This window comes from Gallus gallus, chromosome 19 (assembly GCF_016699485.2).
Source record: "Gallus gallus isolate bGalGal1 chromosome 19, bGalGal1.mat.broiler.GRCg7b, whole genome shotgun sequence".
Lineage (NCBI taxonomy): Eukaryota > Metazoa > Chordata > Aves > Galliformes > Phasianidae > Gallus > Gallus gallus.
Window position 1 is genome coordinate 6,482,388 of NC_052550.1, and position 26,142 is coordinate 6,508,529.

The 26,142-nt window shown below is 48.0% G+C and overlaps 2 protein-coding genes across 34 annotated transcripts in view; one reads left to right on the plus strand and one right to left on the minus strand.

Annotated features, from left to right (window-relative positions):
• Positions 1 to 1,903, minus strand: part of NUFIP2 (NUFIP2, FMR1 interacting protein 2) — a 33,533-nt gene extending 31,630 nt beyond the window's left edge. For 18 of the 29 annotated variants that reach the window (XM_046902662.1, XM_046902656.1, XM_046902654.1 and 15 more), the window contains exons 1-2: positions 1,601 to 1,684; positions 480 to 1,012 (exon numbers count right to left, since the gene is read on the minus strand). The gene's annotated coding sequence lies outside the window, so the exon portion shown is untranslated. Of the gene's footprint in view, positions 1 to 479; positions 1,013 to 1,600 lie in introns of all 29 variants that reach the window. The other 11 variants (XM_040650437.2, XM_046902657.1, XM_046902659.1 and 8 more) reach the window with 3 other exon arrangements.
• The window catches only part of TAOK1 (TAO kinase 1), a 60,982-nt gene that overhangs the window by 2,173 nt on the left and 32,667 nt on the right, over positions 1 to 26,142 (plus strand). For 3 of the 5 annotated variants that reach the window (XM_040650427.2, XM_040650430.2, XM_015296080.4), the window contains exons 1-2: positions 2,171 to 2,212; positions 25,724 to 25,950. In XM_040650427.2, coding sequence (XP_040506361.1) covers positions 25,819 to 25,950 — 132 coding nt within the window. In that variant the 5' untranslated portion in view covers positions 2,171 to 2,212; positions 25,724 to 25,818. Of the gene's footprint in view, positions 1 to 2,170; positions 24,633 to 25,723; positions 25,951 to 26,142 lie in introns of those variants that run through there. The other 2 variants (XM_040650428.2, XM_040650429.2) reach the window with 2 other exon arrangements.

The window sequence follows — 26,142 nt, forward strand, 5'->3', positions numbered from 1 at the left end:
TCCAAGACAAAAGCAACTTCACAGACGATGCTGAATAGATTCGTATTAAATACTGTTGTTGAAAACATAAACAGTTAGGTTTCCTTTCCCCAGAAGCACATCTCCAAACCCATAGTATTTCCCAAAAGACAGAAACTCCAGTTTCAGGAAGTGGACAGCTTTATTTTTGTGCCATTCCAAAAATGCCTTTTAACTTGTCAAACGATACGCTACAAATATCTTTGGCAGATGAATAAAACCAAGTTTCCTGTCATCGCTGCCAACTTCAAGGTTGAGATAATCAGATAAATCTTTAGTTTGCCTTCCCCAATACTTACAACAACATATGTTTGAAGCGAGCCACATTTGTCTTGCTTTTCCTCGTGGGATTTGAGAAGGCAAAGTATCAGACCACGGCGTGACACGTTTGTATAACACAAGATGTGGTCCACAACTGTTACAGTCACCCTCTGTTCTCAGCATTCCTCACGTCTCCTTACCCCAGGTTAAAGAATCCCCAGTAGAACCGTCTGCTCATTTAGAGGTAGAAGTGAAGGTTGGATAAATGGGCTCCAGCACCATCTCCCACTTATAAATACAGCCTTCTGACGGTACAAAATACCTCTGTAGGACAACGGGAGGGAAGCTTGTTTTGCTCGACTGTAGCAGCATCAGCAATACTGGGTTTACAAAATCATATTATTTCATTCCTGGGACACCCCAAATGTTTGTGGGGTACCTGAGAACACTTACTTTGGTACATAGCCCTGAATTTAAGGGTGAAAGCGACACCTAGAAGCAGGTCTTTTACAAGCTGCGTGTCTCATGCCATTGTTTCTATTAATTCATTGTCAGGATGTCAGTAAAAACTGTTATTTGGATGATTCTTTGCCCCTATAGTTCTGAAAGGGAAAGCAGCTATAAACACAAGGGAGACTGACCTCAGCGATTTCCTCTGCTCAGACAGGAGCACAATGCACTTAAACACCACGACAAGGAGGCTCGGGTTGTTTAGAATTCCTCCAGCTGTAATCTATAGTAAAAACAAATAAACAAATACACGACTACAAGACGGGGTAATTAATCCCCGCACGGAGCCAACTGCTATCTCTAGCTCATAGATAGAGAGACCCAAAGCACACCAAGGATCCACAACCGAGCAAGTTCAAAGCTGAAAGGGCAGCTTGGGGGGCTGCGTGCGCCTTTAACCCCCTTTCTGTCCATAAACCAGCCGTGCTCAGGCCCAGGGCAGGCAGCTCGGAGTGCATCCACTCAAAGGGTTGGCCAACAGTTGCACAACGGCCAAAGCGAGCTGACAGCCACCCCCACCTCCACCTCCACCTCCTGGGGCTGCGGCTGGCAGCAGGGTGACACCGAGCAGCCGACGGGTCTGACCCACTGCCCCACCCCTCCGCTGCCCTCACTCTTTATCTCCTCACCCGCGCCCAGGCCCCACAGTCCCGGCCCCCCAACTCCCTTCTCCCCCAGGACCCCAAACGCCTCCCCGTTCCCACTGACCCCCATCCAGCCGTGACCCATTCTCCCTCCCAAGCCCCGCGATCCTCCCCCTCAGCACGACGGACACAAGGCCTGCGTGCAGCCCCCCACCCCGCCCCTCCACCTCGGCACGAGGGACGCGAGGCCTCGGCGTCCCCTCAGGGCGTCCCCCCTCACCCCTCCGCGCCAGCGCAGCCCGGCCCCGCCCCGGCCCCCTCCCGCCGCTCCTCCCGTCTCCTCGCCCCTCCCGAGGAGGAGGGCGGCGAAGTCTCGCGAGAGGGGCGGGCGGGGGCCGCTGGCTGCGGGCAGCGCGGAGCGGAGCGGCGGCGGAGCAGCCCGGGCGGCGCTGAGGGGAGGAGGAGGCGGCGGGCAGCGGCCATCCCGGCGCGGTGCGGCCGAGGGACCCCCGCTCCGCCGCGCTCGGAGCACGGCCGGCTCCGCCCGCCCTCCCACACCGCGGCGCGGCCTGGCGGCGGGGCCCGGCAGCGGGCGGCGGCGGCGGTGCCGGAGGCGGCTCGGCCTGCCCTGCCATCTTAGGAGCCGTGCCACAACGCCTTTGTGCCCGCCGCGCCCGGGCACCCGGGGGGGGCCGGGCCCGACGCCCCTCCGGGGGCGCCTCCCCCCGCGGGGCCGCCGCCCCTTTGCCCCGCTCCTCCTCCTCTTCTTCTCCTCCTCCTCCTCCTCCTCCTCCTCCGCGGGGGGCCGAGCGGCGCTCCCAGCCCGGCTGCGGCGGAGGGTAAGGCGGGCACGGCGCGGGGGGCTCGGCCGGGGCGGTGGGAGAGCCCCGGGGAGGGGCGGGAGGAGGAAGGGAGGAGGATGGGGATGGGGATGGGGGGGGCCGGTGCCTCCCTCCCCCGCCGCGCTCTGCGGCACTGCCGCAGGACTCCGCGCTGCTCCCAGCCCCGAGCGGCGGAGGGCGGCGGGGGAGGAGGAGAAATGGCGCTGCCGGGTGTTCCCCGCTGACAGCGGGCCGAGCGCCGGGCCCGGGGGGCTCCGCTCCGGTCGGAGGGGGCGATGCGGTGCGGCGGGGCCCCCGCTGCGGCCTGCCCCCACCCCCGCCTTCCCGCAGATACGGTGCTGGATCGCTGCTGGGTTGTTTTTTTTTATGACTTCTGGGGGGTAAATAGCGTTTTGTGCGGCGCTGCTGTGGGATTTGGAGCAAAGTGACCTATTTTAAAGACCTTTTTTTTTTTTTTTTTTTTCTCCCTCGCTCTCCCCCACCCCCCCCCACCCCCCCCTCGCTCCGATCGGCCGATCCCGTTAGCCAAATAGCGTTCCCCGACCATTTTAATGTGTCAGATGAAAGCATCTCGCCGAGGCTCGGCCCTCTGCACCCCGCGTGGGGGAGAGGGATCGCTGGGAGCATCGCCGGGCCCTTCGGGTTCACCTTTGTCACCGGCAAAGCGGAGATACGGAGCGATGCAGGAGAACCATTGTGCTGGGCGCGGTGCGAGGAGAGCCGCGGTAAAATGGTCGTTGTCAACCGCGGGGCTGGGGGGAAAAAAATGACAGAACGGCGTCGGCCTGCAGGACTTGCCTTGGTTTGTGTCGGTGCTGGTTCTCGTGCTGCATTTCGACAGGCGGTGTTGCTGTGGCGGTGGTGGTGACTAGTTGAACGCAACGCGTCGCGTCCTTCACCTCTGCCTGGCGCGGTGTGAGGGCCCCGCATGGCAAGGGCAGATTGCTGAGATGTTACCTGAAGGTTTGGCTGCTATCGATTCCTTACTGTTAAGGCTATTTATAGGGCGTGGGACGTGGGCTCTTGTTTTGTGCGTTTGGATAAAGGTTATCGGCTTGGAGTGCTTCGAATGAAACGTTCCCAAAATACCATCCCTGGCGTTACGTGTAGTGTTGAATGGTACGGCTCAGATCTCCTGAGAAATACTGCTCGTGGTGGCACCCCGTGATGCTGAAAACATCCTGGAAAACCGGGCTGTATTTTGAGGCTGGGGAAGGTTTGTTTTCATGTTCTGCGATTACAAAATAACAACTTCTGTTGCAGGAAGGAGGAATTTAAGATACATGTGTCTTGAGACTGCTGGGAGCACCCGCAGGTTTCTTTCTGTTGCCCATTCCTGTAGGATTGTGTCCCTTTCTGCTGCTGGCATCCCAGGGCAAACCTCATCAGCCCAGGCTGGGCCTTCCCGTTGGATTCCCCACAGCACCCGCCTACTTCTGATGGTTCCTTTGCTGTCTGTAGGACCCTCTTCCCTTTGTCTGTTGGCTCAGATGCACTGCTGAACTTGAACCTCAGTGCATCCCTTGAACTCCAGGGATGTTTTTCTCCTCCTGTGTTAAGGATGTGCTGCTAAAGAGAAAGTAGTTCCAGTAGAACAGCCTAAATTACACTTAATCTCGTTGAAAAGCCATCTGAAGTAAAAGATCTTTGGATAGTTTGATTATTACTATTACTGTTATTATTATTTTGCCTTTAACTGGGCTAATGTTAAGTGCTGCACGCAGAGGACCAGACGTTGGAGTTAAAATTATATACAGAGAAGGTGACTTAGGCCTCAAGTTGGACTATTGGAAAAAGTTATCTATCATGTCCTCCAATTGGATTCTGCTGTAGGCGAGGCTGGAGAATGTTAAATGTTTACTTCCATGTAAATAACGTTTCCATTTGTGCAGCTTTCATCTTTGCCTTATCCATGCAGTTCATCAGGTCGTGTCACTGGAGTGACATTTTTTTGATGTGTTGTAAGGCAGCCCCTGTTTGTGTGCTTGGTGAAATATATCAGAAGAGAAGCAAATATCACACTAATAATTACATCTTCAGATGTATCCTACCGGTGGATTTCCTGTAACCAGGATGTGTTGTAGAGAACAATAGACGTGGCAAAGAGTTCAGGGGGTCGTTTTAAAGATGTTGGAGTCGCTGACTGCAGTGGGGTTCCACCTGGACACAACCTGTGTGGTTCCATCAGGTGCTTCGGGTACGCTCTCTTCCAGTTCTCTTGTCTAGCAAAGGAACGCTGGGTGTGCTGCTGCTCTTGCTCTTCTGCAAGGCTGTACCTCTCTTCTTGCTTTGTAGAGGCTACAGAATATTTGCAGAATATTCCTCGTGCGGTTTATTTAACAGAATATTTTGTCCTGTAAACGTTCAGGGTTGGTCTGGGTCTCCATGAACCAGGAAGTGGTAAAGAAGCTGTGATAAATATCACTCCTCCTATTCCATTCTCAATATGTACTGGAGAACTCCTCTAGGATACCATCTTAGTAATTATGCAAGTGTTTTCTGGTCACATTAAGATCACATTGACAATGCACATAATGTGTGGAATTGCACACCAGGGGCCCTGAGGATCCCTGGCTGTTGGTGCTGCCAGTGGTGATGGGGCTTTTGCCCTCTGAATTACAGTGGTTATGGGTGGCCATCAGCTGTCTCCAGTTCAAGCATGCCGTGGGGTCAGAGGGCTTTTTGTTGTGTTTCCTCACTCAAATGTGGTCAGAGGGGAAAGCTTCACTTCAGCTCTGGACTAGAGGCACATCTGCACTGCATGGTTATCCTGTGCCTGGCAGCAGGGCTTGGTTGTGGATGACTTTGGTGTCCTCCCTTGGCTAACCTTTGTTGCAGTATGGGGTGGCTTCGTGCCTGCTGAGGTGGTTGGCTGTCCTGCCTACCATAACTTGTGAACGTGACCTCTGCCTTCCACAAAACGCTCTGCTCAGTGCAGAGCAGATCTCCAGTCTGTGCAGTCCTGTGCTCTTCAGTGGGCTCCCGAGGCCCCAGAAGTCCGTTTTGTTGCATGGCCCATCTTCCACCCCCTGTTCCACGTGTGTCACTGCGGTGACTCTGCCCTTTGACCCCGCATGAGCCCCTTCAGCCTCAGCAGCAGAAAGCAGACCCAAGGAAACATCCAGTTGTGGTGTGCCGTTTTGGTGAGCTGCAGCGGGTTGGTGTGCTGCTGGGTGAACGCTGGAGAACCCCAGCACTGAGGTGGGTTTGTGCAGCCATGGAGCCACGGTTTGACCGGAGAAATGCTTGGAGATAGGTGGCTGTTGGTGGCACTTTTCCCAGAATACATGGCAGCTAGGTTTGGGGATTCTTTGTTCTCGTTGTTCTCTAATGGCTGAGGAGATGCTCATCATACATTGATTTCTGCATTGAGAAGAGGCTAGAAAAAATTCAGTGGATAGAGGGTCAGAAAACCACTAATCCCCTCATGTGAAGTTCCAGAGGGAGCTCAGCTGTGCAGAGCTGCAGCACAAAGAGTGAAAGCAGAACTTAAAATGTAGGAACATGAAATTAGAGGTGAAGCGCAAAGTGTCTGAGGGGAAAAGGAGTGCACAAAACAGGAGGAAAGGATGGAGAGCAGCTTAAAGCACAGTTGGCTTTTAAGCACTGTATTCCTTCCTCCTTATCTGACTGCTCATTTACAGTACAAAACATGGAGGAAGAAATACTTTCTGAAGGTCCTTTGAAACGCAGTAGGCATTAGGCAGCACAGTGGGTGCTCCAAACATGGTTTCTCAAAGCATTTTTTAAAACAAATATTTGGTGATCACTGAAATTACAGGTTTTTTTTTGTTTGCTTTTTTTTTTTTTCAGTACCAAAGGGGAGCCATTGAGAACTCTTAATGCTTTGTCAGAAATTATTACACTGGTCACTCTTGACGTTTTTATTTTTCTTTTAACGTCCTGCTAAACCCTCCTGGTTTCTTTGGCAGAAGAAAAGGCAAGGTAGCCACTGTAAACACAGCGGGAAGCAGCCAAAGCAGCAATACGTTTTCTCTAAATAGAAAAGTCTCCCTGCTTTACTCAGCTTGCTGTGTTGGTTGGGCATCTACCTGGGGGTGTGGAGGTGATGTCTCCCTTCTCTTGGGGGCACGATGGGGATGGCCCAGCAGACTCTGACCACGAGATGATGGCTCCTTAATAGGAGCGGGCAGCGGGTGATAGTTTTGCCTGTTGTATTGCTTGGCTAGGAAGAGTTTTGATTTTCTCTAGAGCTCAGGATGGGGTGACAGCATCGGATTTCCATATTGGATATTGTCCTTTGAAAGAGAAAGACCAGAAGTGTTTTGTTTGGGGGGAAGCTTAGACCTCGAGGAAAGAAGTGAAGCAGCACAGCGCTCAGGAGCTGGCAGGCTCTGCGGTGCTCTGCGCTGTGATCTTCCACTGACCCCCGTCACGGCCCTGCCTGCAGCCATGCTGATGTTTTCTGCATGTAAAACATTCTCTCCTCCACTCGTGGAGTTGCTGGGACAGCCTTCTGTCCGAACGGGGTGTCTGTGGGTTTGCTCCGAAGCTTCTGCTGCACGTGTGGGATGTCGAGTCACGTTTGAAAAGGAAACTTTGATATTTCATGTTAATCTCAGCCATCCCTGCTTATAGCTTTCAGTCCGCAAGGCAATGCATAGCGTACTTGAATTGTTAAAATGTGAATAAAGTTGTTTTCAGTCTTTCTCTTCAGCTAAGCTAAAATCCCGTTTTCTTCCCTTCTGCGCCCCGCTGCTCGCTGAGCATCAGCAGTTGGAGCAGCCGGACCCCTCCGGACGAGCACCTCTCCTTGCTGGTTTGGCTTCACTTTGTTCTGCTCTGGGCCAATTTCTAACCTGAGGAAAGCCTTGGGACCCAGGAGCATGGGAAAGGGGAATATGTGAATTCAAGCATGCTGAAAGGATGGGGAGCGTTTCTTGTAACAGCTTTTGGCTTGTTCCCCATCCATGTGTTCAGCCTGTTTTCCAAGCATCCAGAAATCCATCCTCTTCCCTGACGTACTGCTGCTCAGAGGCAGCAGCAGACCCGTGAGCCTGTTCCCAGGGAACTGCTGCAATGGGATTTATTGGAAGGAATCACATGTGGTATTGCACATGTTGGTTATTTTTGTTTCCCTCCTCCTCCTTGATATGCAATTGTTGCTTCTCACCCCGGTCCCCCCCTGTAATTGTTGGCTCCCTCCCTCCCCCAGCCAAGGAGATGAGAGGAGAGGTTATTTTTGCTAATGCTGCTTCTCAAATAGGCCACGAGCATACAGTAAGTAGCGCAGGAACTTTCTCCATGGGAAACCATCAGTTATTAGGATTTCTCAAGCTGTGTCCCAGTGGCAGTGCAACATGTTTCTGGAGCTCTGTGCCGTGGTTGTCACTGCTGTCAGCTCCTCCCAGTCCCCACTTCCTTGTAACCCAATCTGAGGGCAGATCATGGGATTCGAGCACGCCTTGCTTTTCCCCGGTGCTGTGAATGTTTGGGTTGTCTGTGTATTCTTCCCAGAGTAAACTGCATGCCGTGATCCTCTTTTTTTTTTTGGCTTTGCCTGTTCCAAAAAGCAGTTGACAGTTGTTAAAATCAGTTCTGGGCCAGGCACGATTTGATGCAATTAAACTGTGTTAAATGCGTTCCAGAACTGTTTCTTGGCCTAGATAGCAAACTAGTTAAACTCTGGCTTTGGAATCTATTTCTGTATGGTTTGACCCTGTACCCCTAGGTAAGCTCTCTACTTTTTTAGATCTCAGATACACACAGGGTCTGCTGTCTTCAAACCCATGGCCCTCCCATGTCTCCGTGGGCTTTTTCATTACTCTCAGCTCATCTCAGCCTTGTCTCGAGAACCATGCACTGTGGTGATCTCATTCCACCACCCGTAAGGACTGAATGCGTTGCAGTGAGAGGATTTTCCCTGGCATCAGCTGGACTGGTACAAACCCCACTGTATAGCTGCTCAGTGTATCGTAGTGCAGAGGCAGGCTGTGAGGTTGAGGCTTTTGTGAAGGTTTGCCATTTTAATTAAAGAAGAAGGTAAGCCAGGCCTTGACAAAATCTCACCCTGGCGTCTAGAAGTGCATATCAGCATTGGGAAGGAAATAATGATGTGTTTCAGAGGCAGTGCCTTACTGAGAACGCCAGGCTCCTTTTCCCTTATAGGTTAATTGCCGTATAGGCAAACCTTGAACTCTTACCTGAGTTTTTGGCTTAATTTTCCTTCTTCCCATTCCACACAAACCCCCCTCTAACTCATGCTTTGAAGTATTTAAAACTAGGTTGGTCTCTGGCTGGAGGTGCGTGGTAGAACCTCATGTTAATTCTTGCTGGGACCTGCCTGTTTTGCAGCAAGAATGCAGGCAAGCCCATCTGAATGCTGATCACCCGTCCTTGGTGGAGAATGGGAGATTGTTTTTCCTCCAGTGAGCACAACACACGGGCAGGTGAAGCTGAGAGCATCACCATTCCAGAAGCCATGTTGGCTACCCAGGGGTGGGCAGGAGGTGGGAAAGGTTTGTGAGGATGCTGGGCTCAGCTGGTGTGCATGGTGGTCACCGGAGATATTTCCCTCTCCCAGTATGAGGAGATGTCGCTACAAGCTGCTGGCTGAGGCATGAACCAGGCTCCTGCTGGATCAGCTCCTTTGCTGAAGGCCTATGAGCAGTGCTGGGCTCACCAGTCCTCAGAATCCCACTTTCTTGTTGGTTGGAAAGATGGAGCTCAGGGTCTCAAAAGCTAAAATGACCTGGATTCAAGAAAAGTTCGCTGTGTTTGCTTTTTGTCATGCATAAAATCAGTTGTGGAAAAAGCAAGACCTCATCCTTACTGCTACTTTTGTTTTCATTGCAATACACATGTTTTAAATTTGTTTGCAAAGCCAAGATTGGACAAAGGATGTGTTCCCGATTTGACAATAACAAGCAGAGCGCTTGGGATACTGGGCTAACATGAAAATAGTTCATTTATAAAGAGCATGGCTTGTGCTCACTGCGTTGCAAATAGAAGGTCATAAGGAATGTTTAAGTAATTATTTGTAGTTGATTAGAAAAGAACTGGCGTTCAGGTTTTGGTACACACATCCATGCATTTTTTTAAATATTTTGGTAAAACCCCTAGATTTTTCCAGATCCAGGCAGTTGTCTCTTCTTCTCAAATAGCCCCAATCTCCTAAAATAACGTGTGAATTGGTGTTTCCAAGCATTTCGGGTGCTGCGTTTTCCCCTATTGCAGGGACTGTGGGCAGTGCAGGCAGCCCAGCACCAGGGTGCAGCTCTCAGAGCCCTCCCTCTGCGCTCCCTGCTATTGAAAACTGATAACTGTAGTGACTATAAATTGAGATAATCACAACGCGTTTTGTCAGTATTACAAATATTGTTATGTTTAAATAGAAATAGATATCATTAATATTAATATCACGAGAAATGAAATATTAATACACAAATAGAAATTAAAGTAACCTGTAATACAGCAGGATTGTCTTAAATGTGTGATGCTTTTATACTTTCCTCTGAGCTGACAGCTTGATAATAGTAATTCCCAGTTCTTAATTTCATCCCTAAATCTCAAGGAATTTGAAACAGGTGATGAATGCCTATTTATTTTTCACGTTTCTAAGGTGAGGTGCAGAAGTGCAGGTGGAGGAAGGAGTGAATGCCCAGCACTGCCATGGCAGGGGCAGCACCTGAGTGGAAGTACTCTGCTGTGGATGTAGCTGCAAAACTGGACATCCTTGTGGGGATCTGCAGAGGCAGAGTGCATCCCTACATCCTGTTAGTGCAGTCCCTACCACAGCTGAATCTCAGATCTTCTTAAGGGTCTGGCTGTTGTGTAATGCACATACTGATGTTTGCTTTAAGGAGCTGAAAGCGTTCCCACCTGATGCACTGGGAAGAAGGAAGAGCTGTGAGCCCTGTAGCTGTCAGCATGCTGTGCCGTGCAAACATTGGAGGTGTTCAAGACTCATGGAGATGTGGCATTTAGGGACACAGTCAGTGGGCATGGTGGGGCTGGGTTGGGCTTGGACTTGGAGATCTGAGAGGTCTTCTCCAACCTGAATGATTCTGTGATTGCAAAATCTACCTACCAGTTTACATGGGTGTTGGAGAAACAAAGATGATACGGAGCAGCCTGAGTGGAAGGAGCGTATCGTGTGAGTTATGATTCTGCTTGTCTGCTCGTTTTCTGGTTTGGAGGCACTGAGCACCTGCTGATTTAGGGGTTTTCGCTTTGTGATTTCATGCCTGTGATTAGCATTTCTAAGTACGTGACACATAAGGCCTCACCGCTAAAGTATGTTCTGCAAATACATAACCAGAATTACAGTGATGGTCATTGTCAGTCTGTCCTGACTAGTTTGAGGGTAACCCAGCAGGATGCAGCATGCTTTGTTGGGTCCATGTGATACAACAGACCTGAACTGTCTGAGTTAAGTCCCATGAATGGAGCTGCCACCTCCTTTTGGTGCTTCCTTAATGGCAGCTGTTTGTCTCTTTTTCTTTTTAATTACTGGGGCAAGACATTGAGGTATTTCAGTGGTATTCCAGTGCCTTCCCATTTTACTATCAAACCCTCCAGAAAATTTCAGCTGCTTGACAGAAATCTGTGATTGCATTTTGTCCCATTTTGCCAGGATATCTCAAGGTAGGAGATGAACAGTGGTAATAGGACTTGGGAGATGTAGGGGGATGTGAATGCTCTGATGTGACGGTGCCCTTAAAAAGGCTTTTTCTGGACAAGATCTCAGAGCAATACCTGGTTAGTTGGTGCTGCCACTGCAGCGTTGTGTCCCTAGGTTAATAGGAAGGCCATGTTTGTTTGGCTGTTTTGAGAAACTATTAATATTCTGTCTGAATCGAGCAGGCTCTAATACTGATTAGCTTGTGCATAAGGTGGAGATGGCAATCTCATTAATTTTGTATTTAATTACCAAAAAGTCAAAGCAAAGAGCTTTGGAATGATTTGTAACCATCGTGCTGTTCGGTGGCTATCAGTGAAGCTGTGGTATCACCAGGTGTTTAATACACCTTCCCCTTCTCTAATTCTCCTGTTTCTTTTTGCCTTGCTGTTTTTCACGTGTGTTTTGTTGTTTAAAATTAAGTCCTAAATAGGAGCAAGGAAAATGGAGGTGCAGCATCAAGTCAGGTGTCTCAAATCTCTGGGCAGCTTCCTGCAGGTTTTCTTCCAAGATTTTCTCTTCCAAGATACCTCTCACTGAAGTCTGTTATTTCTGAGCTCAGTGGCGGTGTCGATCTGCTGAGTTCAGGTGTTACTTGAAGAATAAATCTGCTTGTGACGTGGGCAGCTGGTTTGTGTGCTTCTAACATGGGCTCTCCTGAGCCTTAATAGATACAGACAAGGTATGAGTGACTCTCACTGCAGGAAACGTGGGCTTCCATCTGCAGATGTGGCTTTCTGCATGCATGCACATCTCGAAGTTCCTCTGTCTCTGGTGCAGTGTGCTGTACTTGCTCTGCATGGAAGGTGTTCTGTAGAACATTTATCTCACAGGGAAAATATAATTTTGTAAAGCCTTTCAGTAGCAGTGGTTCCAAATTGGCAGTGACTTAGGTGTGCTTTGCTTTGCTTTGTTCCATTGCAGTAGAAGCCACTTGCCTACATAACTTGAAAACAAGAATAAAACGAGCATTAAACAAGGTGGTGCTCAAGGTGTCCGTGTGGGCCAACAGTAACCTCTTAACTTTAATCTTCCTGGCCTGGCAAGCATTGGGATCATCACCTTCTCCTGCTTGGAACTGCTCTCCTGGGCCACATTTCCAAGGGAGGATTCTCTTAGCCATGGGCATGTTGAGTTTGAATTATCTGAGTGCTACCAGTCGGGAGTTGAAGATTGCATCTCATCTGCCTGAGAGCTCCTCGCTCCCGTGGGGGCTTTGCTTTTTGTGTGTGTGTGATGTCATCATTCTGCGAGGTCTGCGCTTCGGCATCCTCCAGGAACACAAAACCGGGGGACGAGACCAGAATTTCAAATGCAAAAAACAAGCAGATCTGATTCTTCCTCCCCTCCCTCCCCCTTTTTCTTTGAAAGGAGCTCTCAGGCTGACTTCTTACAGCAGGAATTGGTTTAACAGAATAAAAGGGTGTGAGAGAAGCACAGTTATTTCTTTTCTCTTCTTGAGTTCTTCTCTTCCTGCTGTGTGTGCTTAGGTAGTAAAGGATGTGATGCACATTATGTGCCAGATGCAAATGTATTTCTATTTTATAAATATCTTGGTCCCCCTTGCCTGGGGGATCTGCTATCTTTTAGTGTAACCTTTCTGTGTTTCCACTGTTTTGCAGACATCCACATAAGACCTGCATAGCTACTTGTGCACTGGTTGTGCACCCAGCAGCCCCTACATCGGGTGTTCATATAAATGTCGGTGGCGCTGACATCTTTCCTCCAGGACTGCAGGGTCAGAGGAGCAGCCAAACCCAAGGGCAGGGCTGATAGAACCGTGCTGGTTCTGTTCTGGCCTGTGGAATTCAGTGTAAGAGCTGCCTTCCGTGTGGTTGGTTGGCTGCACTCAGCAGCGTGGCCCAGGTAGATACCGACAGGTTTGTTGTTCTTCAGGCTAGAGCTCTGGGTATTCCCTCAGTCACAGTGACTTTGCAGAATAATCTGCAGATGGAGTGATTTTAGGTAATTGGAGGCCATGAGCTCTGAACGTGGGTCCTTAGAGGGTAGGTTGGTGGTCTCCAAGAAGATGTCCGGATGCAGTAAGATTGTGGGCTGCGGCACTGCTGGAGCTGGAACTCCTTGTCCTGTTGCCTTCAAGAACCTTGACTGGTGCTTGGGTGCTCTTTATAGCTTCATCCCAAAAGTAAAAGCTGTTCTCTGGCATGGTGTGTTGAGTGCTCAGTAACTCCCTGTCCAGCTGGGCTGCAGGGCTGACCTGCATGCGTGATGAGGGAGCAGCCCTGGCTTTCTGTGTCAGTTCTTGGGTATCGGGGGGTTGTCCTACTTTCCCTCCTCAAAATACAGGATCCTTAGAAGTTGTAGAATGGACACCTGACTTTCCCTTTGTTTATTAGCCAACAGGAGCAGTCAGCAAATAGATCATCCTTTTCATAAAGGAAACGTTGCTTGAAACTTAACTGTGGTTTTCTTTCTTATTTGTCTGTTCCTACTGACAAACAAAAGCCATAATCCATTATTCCAAACTGCTGAAAAAGAGGCTTCAAAATGCCAGGTATGAAATTACGCCTCCCGTTCAGGTACCGGTAGGAAACGGCGCGTGAGATGTTTTAGAACCCACAAAGAAGAAAGTTCTTTGTATGTGTGAATTTAGTATTCACAAAAGGTGTCAGATTGACAGCCTGGGAGGCTGTGGAGATTGGAATGTTATTTATCCCTACAGAGTAGGTGCAGTGCAGCCTGCAATGGTGCAGGAGTTGTGTGCATTATTCTGCTGTCGCACCCTACTGGTGCCCTTCGTAGGCAGCCTCTAGGGGCAAGGAACACTTTCTCTGTGCCTGTTTAGAGCTGTGTGCTTGGATGAAACTGTCAGAAGGATGTGAGGGTTTTTGGCTTTGGTTGTTCTTTTTTGTGATGAGGGTGCTTGTCTCCTGAGACCCAAAGAGGTGGGAAAGGAATTTGATAATGTCTACTTTGGAGCTGCTCCTGCTGCACAGACAGCCCTCAGCCACCGTGTTCTCTGGCTGTGTGCAGACTGCTGGTGTCAGGTCAGAAGCTGCTAGCCATCCTAGTTCTGCTGTGGCACAAAATTGGGTAAATAGTGCCATTCCTTAATGTAACAAGCTGGGCACTGGGTGAAACTTGGAGGAAAAAAAAGAGAAAGTGAAAAACCCCAGAACAAAAACCCAGGCTCTGATCATTTAACAGTTGGCTTAAGAGCCAGCGTCAGACCTTTCTGTTCTTGCTGTGAGCTTCTGTGGTCTTAGGTCGCCTCTTATTCATATACTTTACATCTTGTCTCTAAGCTGAGAGCGTTTGTTGCAACTCTACTAAGTGCTCAACAAATATCTTCAGTGAAAGTCTAAGTCTGACGTTTTGCCAGTTAAATAATAGCTTAGATGAGCACATTTTTCCAGACCCACTGTAGGCCGTGATGAATGCCCGTGAACCTGTGACTGGAGATCCCATAGGTGTGGCCTGCATTGCATTGACATGGTTGATGTTAGTCATGCAAAGCTGTCTTCCTCATTCTGCAGACTGGGGAGCAGTAGGTCTGAGTTGTAATCAGCTTTCTTCAAGCCGTGTTGACAGTGTTTGGATACCATAGACTGACAATGAATCAGCTTCAGAATGAGTTGTCTTTATTTCAGAGATATGACTTTATTTTACTTTTAACCATCAGAACAAAAGCAGGTAGTGAATACAAAGGAAAAACAACAAAACCAAAACCCAACAAAACCAAACCACAGCAGATGCTGTCTTTTTGAAAGTGTCCAACAACCCTCAGCAAGATCTGTCCCGCTGCTCGTGTGGGGCTGTTCCATGGCTGTCCTTGCTCTCTGCTGCGTTACTACTTCTGTATCTCAACAGAGCCAGACCACTATGGTGTGTATTTGCAGGCAACCCCAAGGAAACCCTTCAGACTATGCATTTTAATCCCACTCAAGCTGCACAACGTGGTTGTAGCTCTGGGCAGCAGCACTTCTATTATCATCAGCCTCCATGTGCAATGGCATGCTTGTGTCCTAGGTAGCATGGTCTGGCTTTGCTGAAGTCACTTACTGCCTTTGGATCTAAGGCTCTTCATGAGAGCCACTGCTGCCAGCCAGCAAAGTGCAGGCTTCCAGCTCAATGCCCACCTGCAGTGAGTGCTTATGGAGGAGCATAAGATTATTTTAATTGGCTTTTTCTTTGCAATACCATTGCTTTACTGCATCTCTCAAAGGTCAGTGTCAGAAAAGTCACTTGCTGGTAGCTCCCTCCTCATGCAAAAGCCAAGGCCAGAGTCCTTGAATCAGGTAGGACAACAACCTTGCTTTCAGAAAGCCTAAGGGAGAGCAGGCTCCACCATATCTCAATTAACCTCTTCTTTAAAGGCGCATGAAAATGTCTCATCCATCGACTGAAGCAATCAAATTATTGTTCCCCTCAGCTGAAGAGTAGAGGTGGAGGTGGTCGCTGGTATATTTTTTTCATTCATTTGCTTTTGTGAATGATCACTGAGAACAGCTGGATTAAGCAGCCTTGTGTGTGACACACAAAGAACCTGTGAAATATAAAATGTACTATTGGATCTGTGCTTTTGGAATAGGCCAATTCCTGATTACATCTTTCTGTCAAATTTAGGATGGATGTGTTTTTACTGTAGCTGAAATTACCTTTTCAGCCTTAAAATACTTTAATGCTTACTAGGTACATTCAAGCAGCTCGAGTACTTCAGTCTAGAAGAAAGTGCAGTATTTCTTGCTTGGGAGCAGTGGAATTGGTATATAGCAGAAATGTTTCTGAAGATGCTTTCAGTCAGAGTCAACCCACATAGAATGGACCTTGGGCAGGAGACCCTGCTTTGTGCACATTGCTTTTGTGTTGTTCCAAGTATGTCCTTCAGGTGCAAACGTTCACCTACCTCCTCCATGCTTCTATCAGGACAACCTGGGGAAAAGATGGACCCATTTACCTTCTGTGTGCGCGGTGACCAAACCTGTCTACCTATGGAGAGGCAGCTAGGAGGCAGGGAACCTAAGTCCACAATGTGATGGATGTTTTAGTAAACCAGTGAAGATAGCTCTTGTGTGTTCACTGGGTGCACTCTGCTGAAAGCAATTCCACTTCTCAGTTCTACAGTGCCTGCAGGTGGTGGTATCGAAGGAACCTGTAGCGCTCGAGCAGTCCATCCGTGCATCATCCCCCTTGTGATATATAGACATCACAGTGATGTAGGCTGATTGTCACAGGTTGGCTTGCTTTGTGTAAGTTTGTGAAACCAAAGAAAGGAGAGGTTGAGGCTGATGGAGAGCTGGAGGTGTGCAGCTGAGGGGAGGAAGGCAGCGAGCAGCAATGGGTTGGCAGGGAGCTGACAGGATGAGTTCTGACACTTTCTAATTTTGGAGTGCTTGCCTTTGTAACCTTCATAATTTTGTTCTAATACACTAGATACAAAAATCACGTTGTACGTTCTGAGGAATTTGGTTACTATGGTAATGGGTCTATAAGTACATAGGAGATAAGATGTCAGCAATCAGAACAGCTGTAATTTAGCACACAGGCCTGCGATTGCCTGGATTGGGGAAGCAGGCCGCTACAAACTTCAGCTTCAATCTCCTGCTTTACTGCCAGAATGCCTGATCCTGTGTGAAAGTGACGTCAGAGCTTCTACAATAAATCTTTCAGTTTTATGGAATTTCAGCAGACATGCCCGAAATTTCTGGGTAAACAGAGCACATACCTCCCTCTGTGCCAGGGGAGGGAGGTCTCTGCTTTCCCACCCAGCCTCCGGGTGCACCGCCAGCATTTCTCAGGCCTGGGGATGGAGAGGTTACAAGGGGGGACTGTCCTCGCCAGGACAAAGCTGGCAGGCTCACTCGGAAGGACGGAATGAGCCGGAGGATTTGCAGTAATGGGAACATGGATGGGACCATACGAAGCGTGTGGCTGTGCAGTAACAACAGAGATCCTGCATGAAGCTGTGGTTTGTTAGGGAGGGGAGGATATGAACAACTTGGGTATATCCGTTGATAACATGGTGACTGTGGGACTGAGTGAGGCACAGCACAGCTCTGCGCTCGTCCCTCAGGGTGAAAAAGGGAAGAGAACTGTTGAAACTTTTGAAGGCGGCGCAGCAAAAGGAGTAAAGTGTGAACTGACAAATGATAAATGCAAACTGTACATCAGTCTTAATCAGTTCTTAAATTGGCTCCTAATCCAAACAGGATGGGGTTCTGGAGCAGCCATGTAGTCAGAGTGGTGGCTTTAAGAAGCCCTCAGGGAGCTGGCCATCATTTGATGCCTGGATTCTATCATATATCTGCTTAAAGCAGTAGGTACAGGACTTAGCAGGACCTTCAGTGCTGTGAGCATAACTGTCCAATTGAGACGTATCCAGCAGCTGAACCACTGCTGCCTGAGTTGTTGTGTGGATTAGTTGAAATAAGCATACTCAAAAGAGTGTGCTTGTTATCTTAACACACATTAAAACCTCTTGTTGTTGTAAGTAGAAGGCATAGATGGAAGCAGTGTAGGCCTTGCAGGAGCAACATTTCCTCTGCTAGGTAAAATAGTGAGAAAGATCTTCTTTGCTGTTGTTTTATTTTGGTTTTTTGTGTGTGTGTGTGTGCTTGGGCTAATCCTCTTGCTGTGTGCTATTTAAAAAGTTTTTCTGCTCAGTCATGTGAGGACAGGAAGAATAAATACTTAGCTTGAGCTGGAGTAAAACAGGACCAATCGCTGTCCCTTTGGGGAATTCCGACAGGAAAGGAGGTGCTCATGGGATGAAATCATGGCTCAGTGAAGGTACTCCACTTATGGGAGCAGAGAACCCAGCAGAACAAAGTGTGCTGCAGCAGAAGACTTTCAATGATTCTGGTGCTGAAATAAGCTGTTTTTTTGGACCTGCTTTGAGTTACAAACCAAAATAAGAGGCTTACATACGTGTATGTATATCCCTTCTACACGTGTCCTGTGCTAAACAAAATGGACCCTTCTCATAACAAGGTGTGCTTTGATGAACTGATGCTTGCCTGGCCCTGGAAGGACAGCGCTGTGGATGTGCTGTGTTGTGCATGGTCCTGGCAGTGGGTCACGTCTCCATCAGAGGTGCCAGAGGCATTCCCAGAGCCCCACCTGGCCGAGCTGAGGATGTTCTTCCTCCGGGAAACGTGCAGTCTAACAGCAGTGTGTGCGCCTCTTGGATGCCGCATCTCTGGAGTAATTTCTGCAGGTTAGTTTTGCTCTTACAGCTTAGATGGTTCATCCCTTTTCTGTTATATGTGTATTTGGCTCATACATTTTATGGGCTGTTCCCTTGTTCTTGAAGTCTGAGCACTTCCCATGGCTTGCTTATGTATCCCTTTCAACTCTTGCACCTTTTCTCTTGCAGTTTAGTTTGTCTTCTCGGACATTTACGACTTCTTCTAAGCCTTGTACTGTGCTTTCATTTTGCTGCTGGTGGATGTGAGTGGAGAGCGATAGTCAGGAGCAGACTGGTAGAGATTTCCTTAATGTTTCTTGAGAAATTCTGTGTTATATTTCCAACTGATTCTCTATTTCTGTTTTTAATTTGACATCATCTTCATGTAACTTATTTCCATTGAACTGTCTGCCCAAGGCTCATCTCACGTGAGTTAGGTTTAGTTTAGGAGTAGGGGTGGGGTTGACCGCTCATTAATTTTGAACTTTCATCTCCTGTTTTGGTTCTCATTCACATTCTTTAAGGATCCTGTGTCATTTTTGGTACTGCCTACCCAACCCATGCACAATTTAGGTGTTTTTGTTTTCCTATTGGTCTGAAAGCCTTCATACTGCTTCCTTTCAGGCCTCCTTTCTGAAACAGTGCGATACTGCTACTTTTTAATTACTTCTTTTCTCGAGGGTAATTACCTATATTGTGGGTTTTAGTAGTCTAAGGTCATCTGTCCTGAGCCCAAAACAGCTGTTTTGCTTCCATTTGCTACATTTCTCATTCTGGGGTGGAATTAGTTAGTGGTCAAGGAACGTTTTCTTTAAATTCTGGACCCATGGGGACATCTGTGCTGTGATGGGCAGCTGGAATTTCCCAGGACTTGGCCCCTGGACTCAGTGGGCTCCCATCGGCTGCCTTTCTCCTGACCACTGTGCATGCCCTGCACTGGGACTGCAGGCAACGCAGCATCAGAGAGGCACAGAGCTGTCAGCAGCGTTAGGGTGGTGATGCTCCGCGGAGTGCAGGAAAATAGTTGGCAGCCACTCTGAACCTAATGAATTGCTAAAGAAGGCGGGCAGAAGATTTCATTTTTTCCAGTTGTCTTCCTCATAGCTTTGCTAGCCTAAGGAACTACTAAATTTAGAGCTGACCTTCATAATAAATATACCAGAACTATCACAAGCAAAGCGATTCGGAGGTAGTAGTGCTGGGGATGTCAGTATGGTTGGCGCTTCCTGAACATTCATGAGGAATGAACGCAGGCTGTTCTGCAGGTTCAACTTCTGATCCAATTGGATGTTTTGTTTTAATAAAGGGAAAAAAAAAACAAGCCAACGGGCTGCTTTTTGGCATCAACATCTCTTTCAGTTGCACCAGTCAGTGTTATTTAAGTGGTAAGATCTGTGGTGGATTTGGCATTTCTCAGGTGAGTTGCAAAAATTACCAATTATCAAAAGTAATATTTTCAGATTATTGGTAGTGTTAGGTGTAGTCATGTTTGTTTGTAACTGGTGCGTGTAACTGTTGTGAACATGGGTATAGTTTCTACAGAGTATCTGTCTTTAGCACAGGAACAGACTTGCCTTGTTGGTTATCTTTACTACTACTTAGAAACAGTGAGAAATACGGAGCGCAGAACAGAATGGAAAGCACAGGATAACTGGTGCTTCCATGACCGCCATTGGCTTTACTGCTGGTGCAGAGCATCGCAACACTTACACCCAACCCAGAAGCACAGATCCTGAGCTATGGGGAACTTTGCTGCCTGACCCTCTTGCTGGTGACGTTCCTGGAAAGTGAACACGCAGGCAGCACAGCTCAGTGAGTGTGCTGGGTAAGTGATTCAGGGAGCTGGTGATGGACATTTTAGTGTCAGAATCTTGAGAGGAAATCAAAGTAAGCCACACAGTGTACAAGAGCACGGATAAGAGAAATGCAAGCAGTATTCTAAGATAAAAGTGTCTTCCTGAGGCTATTCTGCGAGGAAGTATAACACAAGGAAAAAAATACAGGTGGTGAAGCAGAGAAGGAAAGAAACAAATCTACAAAGAGTTTTTTCCAGGAGAGAACCGTTCCTCAAAAACCTTTTTTCAAGTCGAGAAAGGAATCTTACTGGAATGCCAGGATTGCTTTGTTGGAGGAAGAAACGTTTATCATGTTGGGGAAGAAAAGCCTGTTTGAACAAAAAGCCATCACAACTCGGCACGATATCCAGGTACAAATTCTTCTCATCCCTGTAACCTCTTCCTTCTGCAAGTACATATGGAAGAGAATGTGAAAGATATAAAGGGAACAGCATTTCATGATGGTTCTTTGCTGTAAACTTCTGCTGCAGAGGAGGAGCTCTGCTCCTTTTCCATCAGCAGTGCTTTTGTTGCATGGGTGCACGTGGGGCTGTAGGGCTTCACAAAGTGCTCGGTGCTGTTATACTGCAAACGATGGAAGTGTTGGGATGGTTGTGGGACCTCTCCTACCTCAGCCTTTGGCAGCAGGAGGGGTTTGTGGCACTGAGACTGACACTCTCATCTTTCCCTTTCCCCCTTTCCCTTTTTTCAGCATATTAAATATTTCCCTAACTGTCTTTGGAAGAATTCATTTGGAAGAATCCATTCACCTGCACCTCTGTTTTCCTTAATGACACATAGTGTGGAGAGCAAGTGTACCAAAAAGAGCAATTTTAAGATGATGAAGAGAAAGGCAAGTTTGTGACTGAGTCAGCATAGTGCGTCTGAGCTGGAGCTCGCTGCTGAGGGGCAGAATGGGACACTGAGGAAGATGCTCTCAGTGCCTCCTGCCCCTCTTACAGGGCACAGGAGGAGCAAAATGCTGCTTACTGCATCTCCAAGTTTTTCTTGTTTCATTTCTGGAATGGTTTTTTTCCTTCTAATTACTGCTCCAGGAAGATCTCCAGATTGCAGAACTAGAAGTATGTAGTTAGCTTGGTGGGAGAGGCTTACCCAAGTGCGCAAGCAGTCTGTGGTGTGTGGTTTCACATGGATCCAGTGACCAAAATCACAGCCCGTTCTGTGGGCTGGGAGATGTGATGGACTTCCCACTGTGAGACTTACTGAGAATGTGATGCTTTTGATACCAGGTGGACCAGAGCTCATGTTGAGAGATGTTCTAAGGAATGTCCACAGCAACGTGAAGGGTAATTTTTTTCTCTCAGACGCTGCATATGCCATTCATCACATTGCCTTTTTTAATCTTACAGGTTGCTATTTTGCATCTACTAAAAGAAAAAGAGGTGTGATTTGTCTGTGACTTTAAAAAAATATAAAGTACTGGGCTTGTAGGTAAAGCCTTCACCGCTATTCTGAAAACGAACAGAAATCTTTAAGTCAAAGTTAGGCAGCCTTACCATCTAACTCTTGCTTTGCACATAACTGTAAGCAGAAGAAAAAACCTTTAGTTGGTTCTTTCAGTAGTTCTGGTTCACCATATTTGTGATGGTGGTGGAAATTTTTGGTGTCAGCTGGAAGCCCTTCAGGAAGATTTTAATGGTGTGTTGAGGGGATAATTCAATCTGAGCCTCATACACTCCCAGAGCCTGACCCGTATGTAAGTGGGAGGAAATCCCTCTTCCCTCTTCCAACAGTTGCATGGTGACACTTGTTCCCATCTATTTGATGCAAGAGCAAGGGAAAAGGGTGCAAGGAGAGGAAATTACTCTGAAATTTAGCAACTCTTTGCACTGCATTCAGTGCTTAAAGGATAAGTGCATTTATATCGAAATACCAGTTCCCAAATGGCGGTAATGGTGGTTTGTGTTTTGTGGTTGTCATTTGCTCTCCCCATCCCCCGGCTCTGGGTTGGGTAAGAGGAATTTCCAGGCCCGGTGTTTGTCTGTGTTGGATATTCACTGTGTTGTCTTCACCTGAAGGTGACAGGGCGCTGGGCTCCTGCATAGACCTTAAGTGTGCTGTACATTTTAGCAGGGAGAAACATCTGCTGTACCTACATTTGATACTGAAGATAAGTTTTTCTAAGTTTTTCCTGCATTAAGCGTATCGTTTGGCAGACAACTACGATGTGAAGCAAGATGTACATTTCAGACGGCAAATAATAATTTGTTTGTAATTCTGTAATGGAGGGCGGCATTCCCGTTGGCCCTATGAGCCATTGCATGGGTCCTTGTGGCTTGCCTTCTTGTACCCAGTGAAATCCAAGGATAGGCAGGGTGGTGGGCAGCTTCACAGTGCATACATCTGTGCAAGGCTTCCATTTTGTGCTCCTGAGATGGCTCTCTAATATCCCTGCTTCCAGAAGCTGACGGATGTTGAATATGTTGACTCTCTGAGACTTCATTTGTATGGACAGCACGTGCTGCTTTTTAATGCTAATAATCTACGAGCCTCTATGCTAATTGTCACGTGTTGGTTTCTACAAACTTCTGAACCAAGGAACTACAAAGGCTTTGGTGTGCTCATGCTTCGCGTGGTACGATGGGCTCTCCTTGTCATCATTCTCATTGCTTGGATTTGGGTGTGAGGCTTAGAGAGAACGCAGCAGATGAGTGGAGGTCTCAGTGAGTAGCTTGCTGCTCATCTGCAGGGCAATCCAAGTGCATTCTCTTCCCTACACCTTGGGGAGAGAAGTCTCCAAAGCATAAGGCTTGCATACAGACCAAGCCGTGACACCTGGCTGCACGGGGCTATGCTTGTGCTCCTCTGTGGGATCCTGAGGGATCTTAGTCATGGGGCTGGGCATGGGATGACACGGGCAGGGAGCTCTGAGAGAACAGGTCCTACCCCTTCCTCACCTCCCAGCTTCCCCATGGCAGTGGTTCGAGGTGTGCCCGTGCACATTGAATGCTGCCATAATTACAGGGAACGCAACGTCTTCACCATTCATAGAGCTTTGTGGATGCGTGCATGCAGTTTCTGCTAATTGACATTTGTTCAGATGAAAGTAATTTGATAAAAAACATTTTGGCCTGTCATCAGTGCCATTTACACTAGTAATGACAGTCACCCAGTACATTAGTTGGCAAGGATAGGGTTGGTCCGGTCTTGCGCTTTGGTTGTTCCTTGGTTTGTTTTGAGTCTTTTTTAGCTCCTACAGCACCCTACTGGATTGTAGACTTGATCTAAGCACCAATTGCTGTGTTGTATGCAGTGTAGTATTCTTGTTCAGTACAAGTGGTAAAGGGGGAAACCAGTGGAATTTGTTTTAGCCGAGTTGAGCTGCTAAAAAGTGTGATGGCCTCATCATAGGGCATTGCACCATCGTGTCCCCATCCACGGCCCCTGAGGCCACCAGCCCTGAGCCATCCAATGGGAGACGTTTGGTCCCATTGTGCTTAACAGGATCCAAAACCTGTAGCAGAGAGACTGCCTGGCTGCAAGAATGTAAAACATGTCATTGCAGCTTGGCCATAATTTAGAAAACCAGCTGCTTGCTGGTCTGTAATTGAATTTTTGGTGCACTTTAGTTGAAGGTTTTGGTTTTTTTTTCCCCTTCCTTAAGACTCGTCTGTATTGTCAGTACATTTAGAGCGATGTGCTAATCTCAGTGTGCACCGCTTCCAGTTCCATGTCCCCAAAACGCTCCGGTGTCGTTGCAGAAGATGGGCACAGCCACTGCTATCCTGCTGAAGTTTTTATTACTGCCTGCTGTTGTTCTCATGCTCTGCACTGAGAGGTGCTGCATGCAGGCCGGGAGGAGCACAGCAGTGGGGCAGGAGCAGTCCCAGCTGTGCTGCGTGTCCCCTGCCCACGTCCCTGCACGCGCTGCTGCGGGGCCATGTGACTTGGGGCCATATTAGCAGGTTTATCCAAGCCTAGCCCCTCCGACTAACAGATGTAGGCAAAAGGGCATGCTGGGATTGCAGCAGTTGCTTTTGAACAACAATGTCCTTTTTGTGAGAATCTGATGCTTCTTAAAAGATGGAACATGACATCATTACCGTCGGTCCAAGAAGCATTCCTTCAATAATACTGAGTGTGCTCTGGTTATCAGCTCCCTTCCCCCCGCTCCATTCTCTCCCTTTTCTGACTGATGCTTTTTGTCTATTGTTTCTTTCGGGGCTGTAAATGTGAAACAGTTGTCTTTCAGTGTTATGTGCTTGTTAGAGCTGGAATCAAGTGGAATATTGTTGGCTTATTTGAAAAAAAAGAAAGAAAAATAACAAAAAAACTTTTCTTCCAGTCTTCATAAATGTAGCAGGCTTCAGGTAGGGGCTCACTTGGAGCTAATTATTTCCCTTCCCACGCCGTGTTCGTTGCTGTGTGATGTAAGGAAGGTGTGGGCAGTGCAGCCTCAGTGCTGTGTCCCAGCCCCGCTCTGCTGGCACTCACATGTGCTGTGTGTGCTGCTCGGGTGGCTCTGCACAGTCTGCGCTGATACAGTGCGTGTGTGCTCACTCACAAGCGCAGTCTGCCAGAGCTGTGTGTTCCGTGCTTGGATCTTGTGCTTGGTTCACCTCTGGGATTTTGCATTGGTTTTTCCTTAGCCCCCAGGGTTGGGCTATCATGAAAGATTGTGTTGGGTTACACTAGAAATCTTCTTGCATCCTGACTGCTTGAATGAAAGCTAGAGAAATGCTGGATTTCAGCTCCCAGCTCTGCCTTCTCTCTCCCACGCATGTCTTCAGCAGGAAAACGGGGGAATCTTGCAGGCTTCACCACCATACCAAGGTATGTCTTGGCTGTCTCTCGTGCTCTCCTTGCAGCAGTGCTGGCAGTTACTGGAGCTAGCAAGGAGCAGGCAGGCTGCAGAAGGTCCACATGCTGCAGCTGCTTGGAGAAGAGTGGTGCATGGAGCACCAGCATTCGGAAGCATAGCTGTTTTCATCCTTGTTGGAACTGCTACATGCAATTATTGGTTGATGGGCTTGGGCTTGGAGAAAGGTGGAGTTTGTAATGTCCAGAATAGAAGGAAAAATGGACAGGGACAGACCTTCAGAGATGGGTGAAATCAGATTTATTGTCTTTTTTTTCCCTTCTATGAAGATGTAAAACCTAAAAGGTAAACTTGAGATATAAAATGTCAATCGAAAAAGTGCAAGTCTTGACCAGATGAGGGTTTTATGAAGGCGCTGAGCACCATCGTGAGCTGTTTGCTGGTGACAGAGAACTTTAGTTGGACACAATTTGTTGGGAGCTAAGAGGACATCCCAATACTCATGCTCTTCCCATGGGACAAACCCCCATGTGTTCTGCTTGTGTTGTCTGTGTGGCTTCACCTGGTGTTAAGTAATGGGAGGATTTTGACACAACCTGAAAGTACACTTGTATTATGGATAGATTCCAAGGCACATCTTCAGTAAATGAAAGCAAATGCACAGTGTAAACAGAAACTAAGTTCCATGCATTCCTAATGGTGTGTGAGCATGTGGCTCCGTGCTCTGCTTTGGAAAGTCCTGCCAATGGTTGAAGATGTGACATGTGTGGCTGTTCAGGGAGAGGCACTCAGAGCAACGGGGCTCACTGGTGACAAGCTGGTATCAGTGTGGGGCAGAGCCACACTGCTGACCTCTCTGCAGGTGATGGAGCAGATGCTGGGGGAAGGAATGCGTCTCATTCTGTGCTTTGGTTTGGAATTGTGTTCTGTTGAAATGCTCGACTGCTGTCTCAGTGGGACTTTGCCATCCCAGTGGATGGATTGCACTGCTTCATGTAACGGGGCTGCATGCTTGGGAAGAAGTGGAAGCTGCTCTTCTGCTGCTTTGTCTGTGGGTCTTTGAGCAGAGGATAATCAGTGAAGGACTGCAATCTTTTTCTTGCAGTAATCCATGCTGAAGAGGCTCCATTCATACAGATGAACCAAGGGTTGAGGCAGCACTTTATACCCAGATAGTCGGTCGGCTCACTGCCCAGCAGGATGCCATCAACCAGCAGAGCGGGCAGCCTGAAGGACCCCGAAATCGCAGAGCTCTTCTTCAAAGAAGATCCAGAAAAGCTCTTCACAGATCTCCGAGAGATTGGCCATGGAAGCTTTGGAGCAGTTTATTTTGTAAGTAGCCTCGTGCCTTGTGGATTTTAGCTGTGACTACTGTGAATGTTTGTGTATGTCTGTGCAGTTTCAGGTTGTTTGCAGACTGACAGTGTCTGTAGGGTGTTTGCATACACACTGAAAGGAAGAGCTGGAGATGTGGCCCTTGCCCAGTGCTTTCAGGTGCACTGTTACACTGCAAGGAGAGATTTT